The 17,747-nt window shown below is 35.1% G+C and overlaps 1 protein-coding gene across 1 annotated transcript in view; it reads right to left on the reverse strand.

The window, feature by feature from the left end:
• Positions 1–1,809: 1,809 nt before the first annotated feature.
• Positions 1,810–17,747, reverse strand: part of LOC121323605 (ubiquitin-conjugating enzyme E2 E3-like) — a 31,316-nt gene continuing 15,378 nt past the window's right edge. The window contains exons 4-6 of the mRNA XM_041264754.1: positions 6,036–6,168; positions 4,140–4,287; positions 1,810–2,859 (exon numbers count right to left, since the gene is read on the reverse strand). Of these exons, the coding sequence (XP_041120688.1) occupies positions 2,762–2,859; positions 4,140–4,287; positions 6,036–6,168 (379 nt within the window). The 3' untranslated portion in view covers positions 1,810–2,761. The remainder of the gene's footprint in view (positions 2,860–4,139; positions 4,288–6,035; positions 6,169–17,747) is intronic.

Here is a 17,747-nt window from a genome sequence, read left to right on the forward strand (position 1 = left end):
ACTCAATAAAAGAAGGGTAGAGTCCTTTCTGTGTTGATTGAATACAAGGCCTCTTTCCTGCAAAGGCAGCTGAATGGCTCTGTGTTGTGTTCAGCTGTGTGGTGGATTTTGTGATGTTAGTCACAGTCCACTTGGGACTAGCTGAGACCACCCAGCCTTTATCTCAAGTCACCAAGGGTGTCATTATTCCCAGCAGAAATATGTCTAGCATTGGTCCGCAATAATAAAATTAAAGAAACTACATTTCTTACCTGTAGCAAATTACTGTATTTAACAGAACTGGCAAAAAAAATAAAATTTCAAGCAGCTCTTTGTGTACACAAAGTTCTTACTTGGATTTAAAAAGCACATATTAAATCAAGGAAAACACTATACATCTTTATTATAACACCTATATTAACAATGACTACACTTAATATTTAATACCTGTCAAACTCTTCTAATGCTCAACCCTCTAGTGTCTGTCATTGTGATTTAATACTGCCTCCTTAACACAGCACATTACAATAACAATAATCAAAAACAGACATAGATGATGTTTGTTAAGCATCCTGAGGACTGGCCAGGTGCAGTGGATTTTACAGTACGGTGCATTTTCCCTGTTTTGATGCAATGACAGAACTTAATTGCAATAACATACCATAAGAGGAAACTATAAAGCAGTTTTCTGCATTATACTTCTGCCAGGTTCAACATAAACATGGAATTCAGACACTCAACATAACATGTATTTTAGTGCTCTCTCTTTTAAGAGATCCATAACATTTTCTGGAAAGAAAACAGTAGTATTTATAGTTAATACATTGTCCTTAGCCAATAGTACGAGACACTGCAGAGATCAACAGAAAACTGCAGCTTGAAGAGAAAGATTTCTTTGTGACCCTGTTCTCCCCTTATGCTTCAGAGACCTTTCTCCTTAACGCAGTGGGAAGTAACCTTTCTGCCCTGAGTGATCAAGTTCCAGAAACTGACTGTTTCATTAGAGGGGTGTTATAATCTCAGCCTGGCCTTGCAAATATGATATTTTATTACAGAGGCTCAACAAGCATTTCAACAATCTGCTAGTCATGTGCAAGGCTGCCAAGTTTACATTTTTTTGTAAACTACCTGCAGTAAACTAAACGGAAGTTTAAATCAATCTGTAAGACGTGTTATACTTAATTTTTATTTTGAAACATGCTATACGGTAATAAACTAGGTTAAAGAAATCTGTTTGCAAGCCAAGCTTTCAGTTAGTGTTGAACCTGTAAGGTGAAATTGTCTCCACCCTTTCAATGACTTTTTTCCTGCTTCCCCTTTTAACCGACATGCTTTCAGCCAGTAACATGCTTTAACCCAGAAGACACAGCTGAGGTGAAATGACCCAGGAAGTCCAAGTGCAAACTGATCATCCAAGAATAAGGTATAGAAACAGAGAGCTTCCTTTAATCTAAAGTAATGCAATATATCATGTTTTAAAATATAAATATATATTTGCTATAACACATGTCTCTTTCAAAACTGCACATTTGAGACTATTAATTAATGCAAGGGTTAAACAGGAAATTGTTTTGTTAGCTGCAGTTACTTTAACAGATGCCATCCTGCTTTACAAACCCTGCGAGACAGGTGAACGACACAGAGATAAATATTTACCCTGAAGACGACAGCCTTACAGCAGACCACAGATATAAAAAAGAGCTGCTCTGTATTCTTGTACCTTTAGACTTTAAATAGAGGTCACTATCAAGTTAATTCCAAGAATTACACAGAAAATAGCTGGTTAGTTGTTATTGCTTAACTAAGTGAAGAGACTCCAGTTATAAACGATTCAAGGGAATAAAAATGTATATTTATTATAGCCTTTTACATAAATAAAATCCTGAGTATGGGAGAATGAACTAGGTTATAACTTGCCAGAAAATAAAGACATTGTTAAAACACTTTTCCTATTTTGGCCTAAGGGGTGCAAGTAATGGCACGGGGGTCAAAGAAGTACAGGAAATTAAAGTGTCAGTTTACAAACACAAGCCATACATGTTTCCGTTAAAAAGCTACTTTAACTTATTAATTTCCTGTAACAGTTAAATATCACACATCACTTTAATAAGATACACAATTCAACCCTAATAGTTGCTGTATTATCAAAAAAAAGAGAGTTTCAAATGATCATTATGTGCAATTAATGTTTAAATGTCAACAGCTACTGTATATCTTGAGTATAGTAACAACACATGACCCTGCGGAACAAGTTTATTGTGTTTGGGGATGTTACAGTGGTTGCTCAATTTTTAGAGCTACAAAAGGTTAAATGAAATCTCTTACAAATTGACAAAGGTAAAACAGGGTTCACAACAGCATGTACCACATAACTGGAAATGATTGGGTTTAATATAAATGACATAATTCCTAATAATCTACAGCTATTTTTGATTTTTTTTATTTAACTTCAAACAGATATTGGATTAGGCTAAAATGCACCATAATATTTGGTTGACTTTAGGAATAGTTTCCTTATTACATCACAAAATACATTTTGATATCCCAAAGAAGCAAGACTTGCAAGTAGGCATTTAAACATAACTAAAATCTACAGCTACAAAATTCTACTCCGACAGCATTTACCTTTTCAGGATCTCCTCCCAGTCTTCATAGGATAAAAGCAGAGAGTAGAACCAGTATAACATATACACAGAAGTCCGTATTGTAAAGGCTATAAAGATTTGTTGCATGTTGTAAAGTTGCCTCCCGATTCTTCACACTGCACAAGAGGTCTTGTTACTTATGTTGCATACCTCTTGGTCCACTGCCTGGCTATCCTGTCATGCTCTGCTCTGTTGGTCAAATACTGAGTGGCTATACTTCCAACCAGAGGATCCGCTGTTTAAAAAAAAAAAAAAAAGATAATAGTTTTTTCTTTTAACAAAAAGCTTTTACTGTGCTTCACCTAGTAAAAAAAATAGATCATTTTGTTCTCTAGATTCTCATAACATTACATGTCATGACAACTGCATGATCAGATGCAGTGTACCTGTAAACATTTATCCAGTTTTTTATTTTTTTTGTTTATGTGCAGATCTACATATTAAATCACACTTTAGACCTCCAACAACATGCAACCCACTCCACACTGCTCTCTAATAACAAAAGAAAAGTGAGAGGAGGCCATTTAGCCCATAAATGGCCTCCCGGTTACAAACAGCTGATTGATCCCATAATACATACAAATACAAGCTTTCACTGTTTATCATATTCAGGACGATCCTCACAGGAGGTGGTCAATGGATATCCTTTCATTTTATAGTAATTATTTTTGCAATTCAATTCAATTTTACACAACAGTATTGGCCTACATTTTCAGAGTGAAGCAAAGCATTCTGAAAATGATACTGACATTATACTGGTTTATTCCTGAAGAAATTATCCCTACTTTATATTGTAAAGAGACACAGCATTTCATTCTGGTCTGACATTAAAATATATCCAACGTAAATATGTGCAAACCTTGAGGAAGCCACAGGAAAATAAACAAACATGATCTTCAGTCAGTCGGTTAAACAAACACAAAATACTTATAGTCTCATTAAAAAGCAATGAACTTGTCATACAGGATATCCACTGGGACAAAACAAGCTAGCTAACAGATTATTTAACTATTTTTGTTACCAGTAGGGGGAGCCAAATCATACAAGGAGAAACGCTTCACTGTACTGCAATTCGTAATTACAGTAATTTAGATGTCAAAGAGAAAATGTCTTAGTAAGTATATACTTACCCTAGGATTACATTTAAATTATCCTTGTAAAGGCTTTTATAATGAACTATGGCAACCGTGTGCAATTATTTAATGATAATGATAGTTATTTGATACTTTAAAAAATTTCTGTTAAGGACAGCAGAATTGTAATTTAATTCCTATGCTTACTGTACAGTGTATATGACAAATGATTTGTTCATGCACAACTCTTTTGTTTCAACTGCAATATAAATTCTGTACGTTTTAAAACAACTACGAGGATTTATATACTTGACACATGGTACCTGTTTTATGTTAATGAAAATACTGGTAAGCCCCAGCTTGATGCAGCAATAAACAAAAGTGCTGCCACATAAACAATTCACACAGTTATGCTTTACACAGTAGAATATGATTTGCTCACCAGGATTGCAATCCGTCAGGAGGGAACAGATAGACAAGAGAACCTTTGAGATAGTCAGAGCAGGGCTCCAGTTGTCTTTCAGAATATCCAGGCAGATAACTCCCTGACTGTTGATATTGCAGTGATAAATCCGAGTGCGGAAAGTGACCTGAAGAAAAACAGACCATTGTGTGTACAACGGAACTTTGTGGAATCCTATGACAGCCTTTATACTGGGAAGAAACCAATATATAATTGACTAAGTTCACAGTTTACACTGTTGGACAGAACCTCCAAGTGCCTCCTTCCCACCCAGATTTAATCTTGCTTAGACCCTGTTTTTAACAGCAAACGAGATGTTGCATTGTGACCAGGGAAATCAAGTTCTTAAAGCTGTAAGTTTAGTCAAAGGGTCATGCTTTTACAGCTTTGGAGGACAAAAGGGGGTGTTGTCTTCATTTCTGTCTCATTCTTACTGCTTACTGGTATATATAGCTGCAAACAAGACAACTGAACTCTCATGGTTTACAAAGCTGCAGCCAATATACAGCAGCCTGTATCAGTTATACACAATGGTGTGATTATTAAGATTAATGCTTTTTTAAATACAAATCACTGTGAACAGAGGCAGACTCAACATTAAATGCATGACTAAAAGAGGAGTTTTCTTAATACAGAGAAGGCTGCAATTTAGAAACAAAATATGTTTAAGCAGAATTTAGAAAGCGGTACTACATGTTTAGTATGTAATTTCTGCTGAAATACTTTCATATCAGGGACCAACTACGAAATAAAAATCTGAATTTTTTCCCCAGTTTTTATTACATTATTACAAGCAGGAACATACAAAGTATCCATTTCTTAAAACATGCCAAGAATACATTTACTTCCTTTACATTTTTTTGTTTGTTTTGCTTTTCTGTTGTAAATGTATACACTGTTAGTTTATTATTATTTTTAATAATCCATAACATATGTAGGCTAAACATAAAACACTATAAGTGTATGTATACTAGTTATTACAGTACAACAAATAAACAAAACCCTAATGTCTCCTTAACATTGCACTTTATAGCGTATTACATTCCTGAATGAATACAAACTCACTTAAAGTATTAGGATTTTGCTATTACAATTTAATTTGATAGGACACCTCCTAATCTGGTTTGTTTAAAAGTGTAACTTTAAATGAATACTGATACATTCACTCAACAACTACAAAGCTCAGGGATAAAGTATTCCCTAAAACTGCATGTCAAAATCTGCTTCTAATTAAATTGGAATGGTGTGGGGGACTCCTGAAACTGTCATACATATTTACTGGTAACAAAAGAATTATCATCTGTGTTTTCAATTAGTTATTCATAGCAAAACACACCCGTTACAAAAGAACACTTCTAATCTAGTTAAATCATATTTTAAAATGTTTGGAAAATATAATTCAAAATTACAGTTTGAATAAGGTAATGTTGAAATGTATGATATATCTGTATTGTATCTTAATAGTATTGTTTTGCAAACATCATGATGACTACTATCTTTAAATTTTTAATTATTTAATTCCTAATTAACTAATTGAGGGTTATGTGTTAATGTATTTAATGGTGTTGGCTTTGTCTGTTCACTACAGCCGCCTGGCTGAACCGTTGCTTTGTTTCTAACTTTGTTCTTTTTAAATAATAAATAAAGAATGGAAATATGATCTACAATCTATTATTATGGTGTCGCATTTCATCTTGCATCAATTATTAAATCATATATTAACAATGGCTTGCAAACAAAATTACATCATAAAAGATTGTGTGTAAACAAAGCTACTGACAGTGTGAAAACAGGAACCCAAGATCAAAGCTGCACACTACACAAATATGTGGCTTATTAAAATACAGTACAGTAGGGAGACAGTTCTGTACTTACCTTTGGTGGTTTAAAGGGGTAGTCAGTGGAAAAAGTAATATCCAGAAAGAAAACTCCTCCTTCATACACTGAACCTGGGGGCCCCAGGATGGTAGACCGCCATTCGTATACATTGTCTCCTTTTGGACCAGCACTAAAACAAAAAAAACGAAAGAATACTTCATCATCACCATTAATAAAACATTCAGTGGACTTGAACAGTATTTCTACTTATGCAGTAAAGAGATAAAAGAAATGGGACTGGTTTCAAACAGATGCATGGACTCAGCATACAGAATGTATACTTTTATATGAACTACCTTACAGATAGGGTTTCAAATGTTTTGAAAAATGTATTCACGTATTTCCTTCTTGAAGTCATACAGTACATACATGATCTACAAAATTGTAGATCACAAAAGCCAGTTGTCCAACTACATTACAAAAACAGTAAGAAATTAATAAAACTGTGAGCCTCTCAACTTAGTGTATACTCACAGATGACTTGCCAGCTTTTGAAGGGGGGAAATTATTGAATATGTTGCCAATATGTAGTACTCTTTTTAGTAACAACGATCAGGTACTGTACATCACACCCCAATAATTCTCATCACACTTTTCATTGGATTTGTTAGGCTCAAGCTTTCTCTAAAAGAGGCTCACCAAAGCAGCATTCATGTCATTCCTGTTTCAACTTCTTGATAATAACTGTATCTCTCTAAATACATCAACACACTAACAGTTCCCTACACTGTTACTGAAGTGCAGGTAAGGTATGTCAGAAAGCATGACTGATGCCAAGTCCTTACATCGCATTTATTACACTGATGACCAGCTTTCCCTTTAAGGCTAAAAAGCGTGTATTTTTCGTAGTAACTGGCAACAACCTTCTTACTCAGTTTACTAACTTTCGCAAGTTATTATAATAAATATCAACCTCAAACCGAGACTCCAGCCTCTTGATGTAACAAAGCATTCCTACAAAACATTAACATAAGCATATTTGTTTCTGTCTTGCAGCTGATTATCTGATGCCTTCTATAAAATGCACGTCACATTAGTGCAGAGTTCGCTCGGGCACCAGCGAATCAAGGGTGGGCGAAGCAGGCGTCTGGCTAGTGTCTCTATAGAGAGTTCCATGTCCATTTTTTATTTTTTTTATTTTTTTGCGAGTTTATTTATCATGTGACTTCACTCCATGTCTCTTCTGAAACTCAACATGGGGGCTGCACCAACGAAGAAAGAAAAAGCAACGTTTCAGTAAGACAGAGCTAAAATAAATCTGATTATTTATATGAGGATGGTATTCTTAATGTTTTGCTGCAATTCGTGTGATCATGTACGAGTCAATACCATTAAATATCATAATGCCAGTCATAAATAAAGCAAATAAAATGGCAACAACAGCAAAGCACTGCATTCTATGCTGAAAAACTAAGACCTAAGGTACAGCGCTCAAGGCAGAGCTTTCCTGAAGTAAGCTAAATTAATTGCGTGTTTCATTATTGTTTAGTTTATTTCATTCCAAGCCAGCTGCTCAAAGCTATTTTTCAAGCTATACACTCCTTAAAGGAAATTGATCACTTTGCTGTGTAAAGGACTTAGTCTCTACACTACACACCGTTGGTTTCATTAAGACATTTTGTCTGGAGACGCACCTCTTTTTATATCTTGCAAATAACACTGCAGAATTAGGAAAGAAACAATTGAGAGGATTAATTATGTGTTTACATTAAAAGGGGCGCTATTATAATTACAATCGGGTAATGCATAGCAGTGAACCTGTTTTAGAGCAACGAGTCAGTCAACATGCCTTTATCAGTGTTTCATATTTTACCCTGGTTATTATAATGCCAGTAAAATGCTAAACTTAATTTGTGGAGTACTGTACACAGGATTACTCTCACATGACATTGCTGGACTGTTACTAAACTGTTTCATATTTATTATTGTTATTGTAAATGCTAGCAATAAGCTTAACAGGTCTTTTCAAAACACCTTTATTTGTAGATTGAACTACTGTGTTAGTGGAAGACTGTAAATATGACTGTCACAACTGTGCTGGACATTTGGTTTTCTGGACTATTGTAATATAATTCTTATAACAGGTTTGAATTTTCTTCAGAAGCTTTGCTTACTATTACTGCAAGAAGAGTGATTAAAAAAAAAAAAGAATTGTGGTAATATTTATTAAATTTACGTATTTTAACTAGCAACATTATATTCATGTTCAAATGCCATATTTAACTATTAATATGTTGGGAACAAATGGAATTGGCCATTTCTGAAAAACAGAATTTGGTATTCCCAAGAATAGAACAATCAGTACCCTTAAAGATGGTTACAGTTGAAGGCAGTGCAGATGCCAGTGTTTTATGCAGTAGTATAAAGCAATTCTATGCAGGCCACCAGTTAAGAAGGCAGTCTACGATAACAACCGACAGGGCTGCATAGAAGCAGAGGATGATTCAAAATCAGAGGCAGAGCCACAATAAAAGTCTTGTTTAAATTTAAAGTAAATCGTAAAATTGTTGAGAATACTGTTTCAAAATGGCAAAATGCAACAAAAATATATTAAAAAGGGGTAATACATAACCAAAGGTTTCTCACTGATAATTTACATTTTCAGTCAAAATGGCAAGTTTCTCAGTATCTTAAAAGCTCAGAGGGAATGCTGCCGATTTAAAAAAATAAATAAATAAATAAATAAATAAAAATTGAATTTTGATTTCAACAATCCAGTACAACCAGCCTACCCAAGAAGGCTGTAAATAAGTGTTAGACACTAAATAATTTAGTCAACTGTGCTCCATTTGGTACTCTGCTCACCCACTGGCCTAACAGGCAATTATCTTTTATAAATAGTGGATTTGAGAACAGCAGGGCGACACATCCTGAAGCCACTTGGGTTGTTATTTCCTGTTGTTACGGACAGGATTTGTTTCAAAACTATGTTAATAAAATTAATCCAATAATCACCTAAAAGGTGGTACAGTATACTTTAACTCAAGAGAAAGGAGAAGTCTACAGTACTTAAACACTGTTCAAAAGATTCGAACACCACTGTTGTTTTGGTTTAACAGCACTGTTGTTGTAAGTTGTTAACACTGCTCTGTGACATTATTAATGTCACACTCTGAGTTCTAACCACTATTCAGAGATTTCTATACAAATTATATAACTGTGATGTTAATAGTGTCAGCTCACATTTATTCCTGCTTAATGCATCTCACATTTACCTGCTAATAAAATGTAATTATGTAAGCAGCATACAGTGTGCATGTAGAAGGATGTGATTTTGGTGATAAGACATACATTAATATTAAAAACTTTATTTAAGAAGTCCAGGAAAACGACGCATAGCATTAACCCCACTTAGCTTCTACTGGTATGTCCCATCAATATTTTCAGTTTTTAAATGTAAACAGAATTTAGCAAACTCATAAGGCTAAAATACAAAGACAATAATACAATTTTAAAAAGCAGTTACCAAACATTTCTAGTACTGTACCATAATGCATTGCATATAGTAAAAGTGGAAATTATTATTCCTAAATTAAAAAATTGGGTATTTTTTAAATGACTAGTGTGGAAAGAGTTGAAGACAAACAAATTCACAAATACAGTATTACAGTTGGATCAGTCGTGTTCAACACAAAGCAGATTTCTCTTGTCTCTCGACATTGCTTCAACATTTTTAGTCCTGTGTATTTTATATTGCTTATAAACTACTCATACCCACAGAACATTATAGCTTACTTTATTAATAAACATCCTTAGAATCATTTTTTTGTAGTACTTTACATTATGATGCAGTCTTGACTGGGTCACAAAAGTGCTGAATTAAAATTGGATCATTTATGATTGTGGTTCGCATTGATGTTTACACTAAACAGCAATGGAACAGATCCAGTGTGCAACTGTCTTAACATTGCATAACATGACAAAAGCCCTCAAGTTCTCTTTATCACTGTTGTTGTTTGTTAGCTGATATAATTATAGTAGCACCGCACAATAATTTAAAATTAATGAACCACAAAATGTATGAATCATTAGCTGATGAACCACAAATTAGAAAATAGCAAGATTGGGTCAAGTAAAATGATTAACTTTTAATGAGCAATGTACTCAAATATTTGTGTTGGAGACTTGTAAGGTTGCATGTTGCTGGGATCACAATGATTCTAACACAAAAACATCCAATATCCATATGTGGTAGGGCTGATACTCCTGTCCTCAGCAGTTACTGCCCACTCTCATATGCATTTTTAATGCTCACCTTTAGTGGAATGGACATTGTTGCAAAGCAGTTTGTCATTTATGAGACTGTGGTAAGGCAACAAAAAAAAAAAACTACTGCAGGTAAGCAATTACTCATTCACTGCAGTAGTCAAAAGAAAACAACTGTAAGGTTTTGTTAGCAGTAAATATTTATCCTGAATTATAAATGATTACCTCTAAACTTGCATTGTATCAAAGACATTTATTGGAAGATTTCCCTCTTACTTGGAAAGAAGTCCATGACAGGATATGACCCGGCCTCTGACAATCTGAGGGAAGTCAAGAGTCTACTCTGTAATTACACTGATATTAGATAAGTGTCTACACTATAATACTTCTCTGAAAATGTCACATCCGGCTTGCAATATGAAGTGATAAATGCACTGCACTTCTAGAATGCAGGGTCTAACATTTGCTCAAAATACACCTCTATCAAGCAGTACTATTATGCCAAAAATGTCAGCCACAGATACAGACATGGCAAGTGTATGTATGTATATATATATGTATATATGTATGTATGTATGTATGTATGTGTGTATATATATATATATATATATATATATATATATATATATATATATATATATATATATATATATATATATATATATATATATATACACACACACACACACACACATATATATATTTACTGCAAGATAACCATTTACTTCTCAAATATACTAGCCAGGACTTACAGCACAATTACTGCATTATAGGATCAATTGTTGAGACAATATTCTAATAGTTGCTTCAAGGTCTATAGTAGTAGTAGTAGTAGTACTAGCAGTCTAAAACAAAGATATGATTTCCAGTTTGTATTAAACCTTAAAAAAAAAAAAAGAAAGAAATGTATTGTTCAGACAGCACACAGACAGAATTTTAATGTTACCACATACAAGGTAAATATTAAAAAAATTAAAAAATTGCCAACCTAAGAAATATTAACAAAATAATTGCCTTCAAGCTATCTATCATCACATTGTACAACATTACAAATACCATATTCCTACGAATTAAAAAAAAAAAAAAAAAAAAAAGACACGAATGCCCAAACAGTCTACTCAATAAGAGTCATTAGTATAGCTTCCTGAGGAATTCGAACAGAAACTTTTACAATTTCAGTGTTTCGTTATGCTGAAGTGCTATATTTTACTATCATTTGTATTTACAGCATAAACTAACTTAATGTACTGTGCATAGCAGTACAAGGTTTGTTGTTGTAACAATTTACTTCGTCTCTACTGATCAATGACTGCAGGTAATAATTAAGGATTTACTGTAGTGTAAACATTAATACTACAATTCCCATTAATTAATGTTATCAGTATCAGTTACTGTACAGTACCTGAACTGCAGTGCAATCCCTGTTGATTACAATGGCAAGCATGCACTGTATATGATTCGTGGAAATACTGTAGTTTGGAGCCAATCCCTCTTACTCTAAATGTAATCAAATCGCAATGGATTACTGAATCACAAGTATCACATTTAACTGAATTACACCGTCTGCCTACACCTTGAAGACATATACCATCCTTTCCCCAAGTGTGAAAATCTCAATTCATCAATACAAAAAACAGATAATAGCCTTGTTTACAGTACACTTCTCTGTGAAAGCTGAAACATTATAAAAACCAGTGACCCTAAATTATTTTCCCCTGTTGTGTGAAACTGCACATGGCTAGTACATAGCATTTCCAATACCTTCTTGTAACAAGTCTCCATGCAAAAACTGACAATTGTTATAAGGTACTAATTAATGCTACACTAGCATTCATTATTCCATAACACCCATAACACTAGAGAAATTACAGAGCTCGCCCAGTTCCTAGTACTGTATTTTGAAACCAGGACCAGAGGACACAGTTTGAATGAAGCAGAGATAGACTTAGAACAAAAGGGCAGAGCACATCTTTACTCAGAGTGGTGAGGGTATGGGTTATCTACTGTAGCCATGTTGTTGATGTAGAATCGTTAGGATCCAGCTCCAGTACTAGGCACCGGGCAAGCAAATGTAATTTCAAGTTTCTTATGTTATTATGGAACAATTAATGCGAGCGTAGAAAACAACAAAATCTGATAATGAACAATTCCTTCCTACAATTGCGGTTAAGTTGCTAGTTTTAGGGTGTCACAATTGCATTTGTCCTCTCAGAAAATTTGCTTTTACACACAATAATCCAGAAGGAAATGTTCCTTAATTCTATTAAAAAAGAGAGAGATTCACTGCACTGCAATACATAAAGAAACTTTTAGTAAAAAAGGCTAGATTACGCATTTCTTCCCTAGTTGACAGATTTACTGAAGATTTCAATCTAGCCTAATGGCCGACACTGACAGCTACTGTAAACATAACAATGCATGATTACTGTACAGTGGTGACAACACTCATGTACTGTATAGAGTTTTAAAACAAATGTCAAACACAGCATATAAAAGAAATGGTGTGTTTTATTTAAACTGCAGTACAATGATTTTGAAATGAACTGTACCTTGCACTGATCAACACAGTTGTTATATTTTACTGAAGCAGTTGATGAGCTTTTTTTTTTAAAGCAGAGTGGTTATTACTGCTCAGACGAAAAGTTGATGGAGAAGGATAAGATGTACAAGGTCAGAATCATTCTGCTTATCAAGGTAAATAACACACTTGCGAGACAGAATGTAACTGTCTTCAGGGAGCTGAGGCAAATAAACAGATCTGTCAGCACTATCATTTACTGCAATTGTCAATTTACAAAAAGAAGTTCATAATTAGCTTTTGTTCCACCAACATGTATAAATACATGTTAATTTGGATTCATATGTTGTTTTTTTCTGACTTTATGTGAACGAAAAGACATTCGCCCGTTTTCTCATTGGAAATAGGTCCATTTCAAAATATCACTGTCCTGGTCACAAAAGCAAAGTTTGTGGGGAATAATAGCCATTTTCTACACTTTTGAGGCCTAAGCAATTAGGAAATAACACTTACTACCCAGGAACAAAAATAAATAAATAATTTGTTATACGGTGCAATCATTCTCTTCGTAGCCGTCATGCCTGCCAACCACAGCTTGTGTTCTTTCTCAGAAAGAGGAAACCTGGAGTCATCATTCAAGAGAAAAAAGACAGGGTCCTGCAGGACATGTCTCCCAATAAGAGAGGCAAGGATGTCAGCTGCCTGTTCCCAAAAACTCAGCATGTCCAGACAGTACCACAGCGCATGCATGAAAGTTCAAATTAAGTTAGGACCCCAAGAAACCCCATATGTTTTCAATGTAGATCTTAGTCTAAAATAAAAGAACAGAGTAGTACTTGGAATGTTAAAATGAGAAACAAGGTCCCGGAACTCTAGGATAGCCTCATTAGCTGCGACATCATCTAACACTAGTATGCCTCTCCGGGTTCACTACAAGAAATGTTTGCAAAGTATACACAATTATGGGGCCAAAGAGCAGAGAGCACGTTCTGTAAGTGAGACCGGAGAACAATAAATCTTGTACTCTAATGGGTGATGTGAATTCCTGCTCTATTTCTTTCCATGAAGAATGCACAGATGAGTTCATCAAATAGCTAGGTGTCCGTAACTGAAAAGACCAGTGGTATAATTTAAAGTTTGGGCAAGCCCAACCACCTTGTGGCTTGTTACGTTATAATAGAGACCATTTAGTACGAGGGCGTTTACCATTCCAGACAAACATTCTCAATAAAGAGTCACATTTTAACCAATAGTTCCCCGGAGGATTAGTGGGAGCATTGAGCTAATAAAATGAATATGCGGGAGGACATTCATTTTAATCTAGGCAATACGGGCAGGAACTGATGCTGGTAGTAACATCTATCGTTTTTTTTTTTGTTTTTGTTTTAGTACATTCATATAATTATTTTTGGCAATTGCAGAAATGGAGGGACGTATCTCAATACCCAAACAGGTCACTTAGTGCGCGATCGGAGTGAAGGGAGGGATATTAATTCTGCCTACCTCAACATTGAGTAAAATTAACATTGATTTTGACAACTTAATTTTAACTCAATATTACACCAAAATCTTCAAAAAAGATAGCGTTGCAAATCAGACATATATACTCATGTCATCGTGTATAATATGATTGATTCTAATAAAATTTGGACTGAAAGCAAATCTCTTCAAAAAGCACCATCAATACTGCCATTCCAAACAATTGAAAGCTTTTTCAGCATGAAGAAATAATAGCCCACATTTTCCCAGCTACAGCAGTAACGTGCAGTAAGCGACAAGTATTAAAAAAAAAGTTAAATCGACCCTTAATTAAACCAATTTGATCAGGGTTAAATTAGACTATTAACCTTCTCCAAACAAAGTGCAGTTACTCGAGCATACGTTTTTATATCCGCGTTAAGGAAACTGTACGATAGCTTGCACATTCATGAAGGTCCTTGGCAGGTTTTGGGAGCACTGTAATTAAAGCGTAACTACAATCTCGACAGAAGCAGCCTTTTGCAAGCGCAGAATTTATGGTGGATAGCCAGAAAGGGCCCAGCATATCCCGCAATGTTAAATAAAATTCAACTGGTAAACCATCAATTCCGGGACAGCTCCTTTTTTAGCAGATTTCAGGCTTAATACAAATAGCCTAATGAAACTCGATATTGAGCAAGCAGACGGCTCAGTCAACTGCCATCAAAATAATACTTATGTTTAGTGATTTAAACTCAACTCGCTGTCTTAATAGTTCGTTCAATTCCACCTTTAACTTAAGTTCAACATCTCTACTACAATTAGATTTCAGAGTAGAGGTGGGAATTTCGAGTAATTTAGTGCTCGAGTATTCGAGCGTTAAAAATTTGAGTTCAAGTACTCAACCTTAATGCCAGACAATATTGCTCTACATATGCACCACAAACATTACCACGCTAACACTAGTATCGATGCGGTTATATCCATACCTAACACTGCTGCTGGTAGTCATTATGACGGTACATTTTAAACAACATCAATATTAAAATGAAAGAACTATCTGATACAACTCATAACAAACATCTGCACAGCTGCATTTAAATGAACAATTAAACATAAAAGGTGTGTAAACAGGTATGTACTCCTGTAAAAAACGAAAGTAGTTTTTAATTTAAAATGAAAGTAACATGTGTTAGCTCTTGCGTGTGTCACTCGGTACAGCACAGAATCCAGCCCGAGCTGTTGCAGCCTGCAGCTTTGCAGTTTTCTGATTTAAATGTTTCTGCTGAAGCGCTGTGGCTAGCTTCAAGATGAAACCCCTCCTACTGATATTTTCCCAGGTGCATTCCTTGTACAAAACAAAGGTCCAGTAGAGCTAACAACAGGATTATATATATATATATATATATATATATATATATATATATATATATATATATATATATATATATATATATATATATATACACACACACACACACACACAATATTGCAGGTTATATTCAAAATAAAAACATGTATTAATGTCAGTCAAAATTACGGCTTTGTTTCTAGGTGGGCGGCGTATACTGCACATGACTATCACTAACTGACATTCACAAGACAAGCTCACAACTGACCACCTAATACTAGTATGACTGCTCCCTCCCAAGGAAAGACACAATATTAAATACATTACACGTGTTTCTTCTCATTTATACGCATTTTTTTACCTGCATGAATACTGTCTTTGTTTATACTTTATCATTGTCATTATCATTCTCTAGTCCCTAAACATTACCAGACACTTTGCGCAACAACATGCACAATACATAATAGGGCTGCTACGATTAAATCAAAAATCGACTGCATTCCTCATTACAAACATCAACATAAATACTAAATAATTGACTTAATAAATTACATTTTTGTAATGTGCATATGTATCCGGGGAGACCTGGACTGGTTATCTGATGTATGTACGATACTGCAAGAAGACGAAAGCAGCCCCGGGAAATCCGCCTGCTAGTCACGGCAGTGAGACAGAGGTGGGAGAGGGAGTGTGTGGGCTTTCCCTCTCTCCGAGTGGCTGGGAGGCAGGCTTTGGGGGGTTGCTGGACTATAAATGAATGCTCTATTGTTTCCTCAGATCTGCCCCTTTAGACCAGACCGAAGCGTGTGTGGTCGGAACAGAAAAGGAGACAGAAAAATTAAACTACTGCGAGAAGACGCAAAAGAGATAGAGAGAGAACGGGGAATCCTTGGGCAGACCCCGATAGTGTGCCAGGTAGCTGAGGAAGCAGCAGAGTAGGACGGAGACCCGAGCCATGCGGGCAGCAATGGCAGTGGTGACGCTGCCAAGTGCAGCACCTTTATTTGTAGTTTGGTTATTGTGTTTTAGTTTCATTTTTTCTTTCACCTTTGGTTTTGATTATTCTTTTGAGCATCTGTGAGTGCACCTGGACCTGTATTGTTTACTGCTCACAGTATTCCTGTGGTCCTGTTTACCATAATTGGTAAGCAGGCCACGGACAACAGCGCCCTCTGCGGGCTAAACAAAAATAAGCACCAAAAGAAAATGAATAAAACCGGGCGCCTGTATGGTGTTCCAACTACACTTCTGTCTCTGTGTCAGTGAATTCACCACTCTTCCAAAGCATAGTTAATAACATTAAGTTTATCAACGAAAATGCACTGAACACCCTGCATTGCTATTTACACTATTTCTGCAAGACAAGCAGTGGGCGTGCTCTTCTTTTCCTGCTCGTGTTAACTGCATCCAATTTGCTGATCCCATCCTATCAGCGAATCAGTTTTGAAAATGCTTTGTAAGTACGCTCCTTTGTGTATTCGATGTAAACAAATAAAAAGTGTGCCAGCTTGAATCCAGAGCAGATGGCAGTGATGTATGCATGTTGTGGTAAGTAAATCAATTTATTATTCTTATTATTCTTATTATGTTTTAGACAGGGATTTCCGCATTGTGGGTTATACATATAGTGATGGTTAGGTGGTAAAGTATTAACAAGATGCAATGTGTGATGCTGCAGCTGTCACTGAATAAAAAATAAAAAATAAAAGACGTTTTTCATAAACTGGTGTCTAGTTTATATAGATTATATTCCAAAATACTGTAATCTGTTTGGAATAAATATTTTAGTAACACCCCTGTATTATGTTAAACTTGCTTAGGCTTGTTGCAAATGTTTTTTTTTTAATTTTTTTTTTCTCCTGACACTACCAAGGCGTAATTACTCCTAGCACTCAACTGCTGTGCACAAGCTCTTACTTAACTGCAATTGTATTAAAATGATCACGTTTTCGGGGGGGGTGAAGGGAAGAGAAATTGAGCAAAAATGTATGTGGGCAGTACAATCATTGATTATATATATACGTTTTTAAAAATATTTTTATAATTAAAGTTGTATGGTGTAGAAATAATTACCATTCAATATTGATTCACTGCCGTCTTGGCTAGCAGAGCATTCAGCTTTCTATTTACCTTTCACGTGCGTGACAGTATGGGAGTGTCTACTGAGCTATGCAAC

The sequence above is a fragment of the Polyodon spathula genome, chromosome 11 (assembly GCF_017654505.1).
Source record: "Polyodon spathula isolate WHYD16114869_AA chromosome 11, ASM1765450v1, whole genome shotgun sequence".
In the NCBI taxonomy this organism is placed as follows: Eukaryota; Metazoa; Chordata; class Actinopteri; order Acipenseriformes; family Polyodontidae; genus Polyodon; species Polyodon spathula.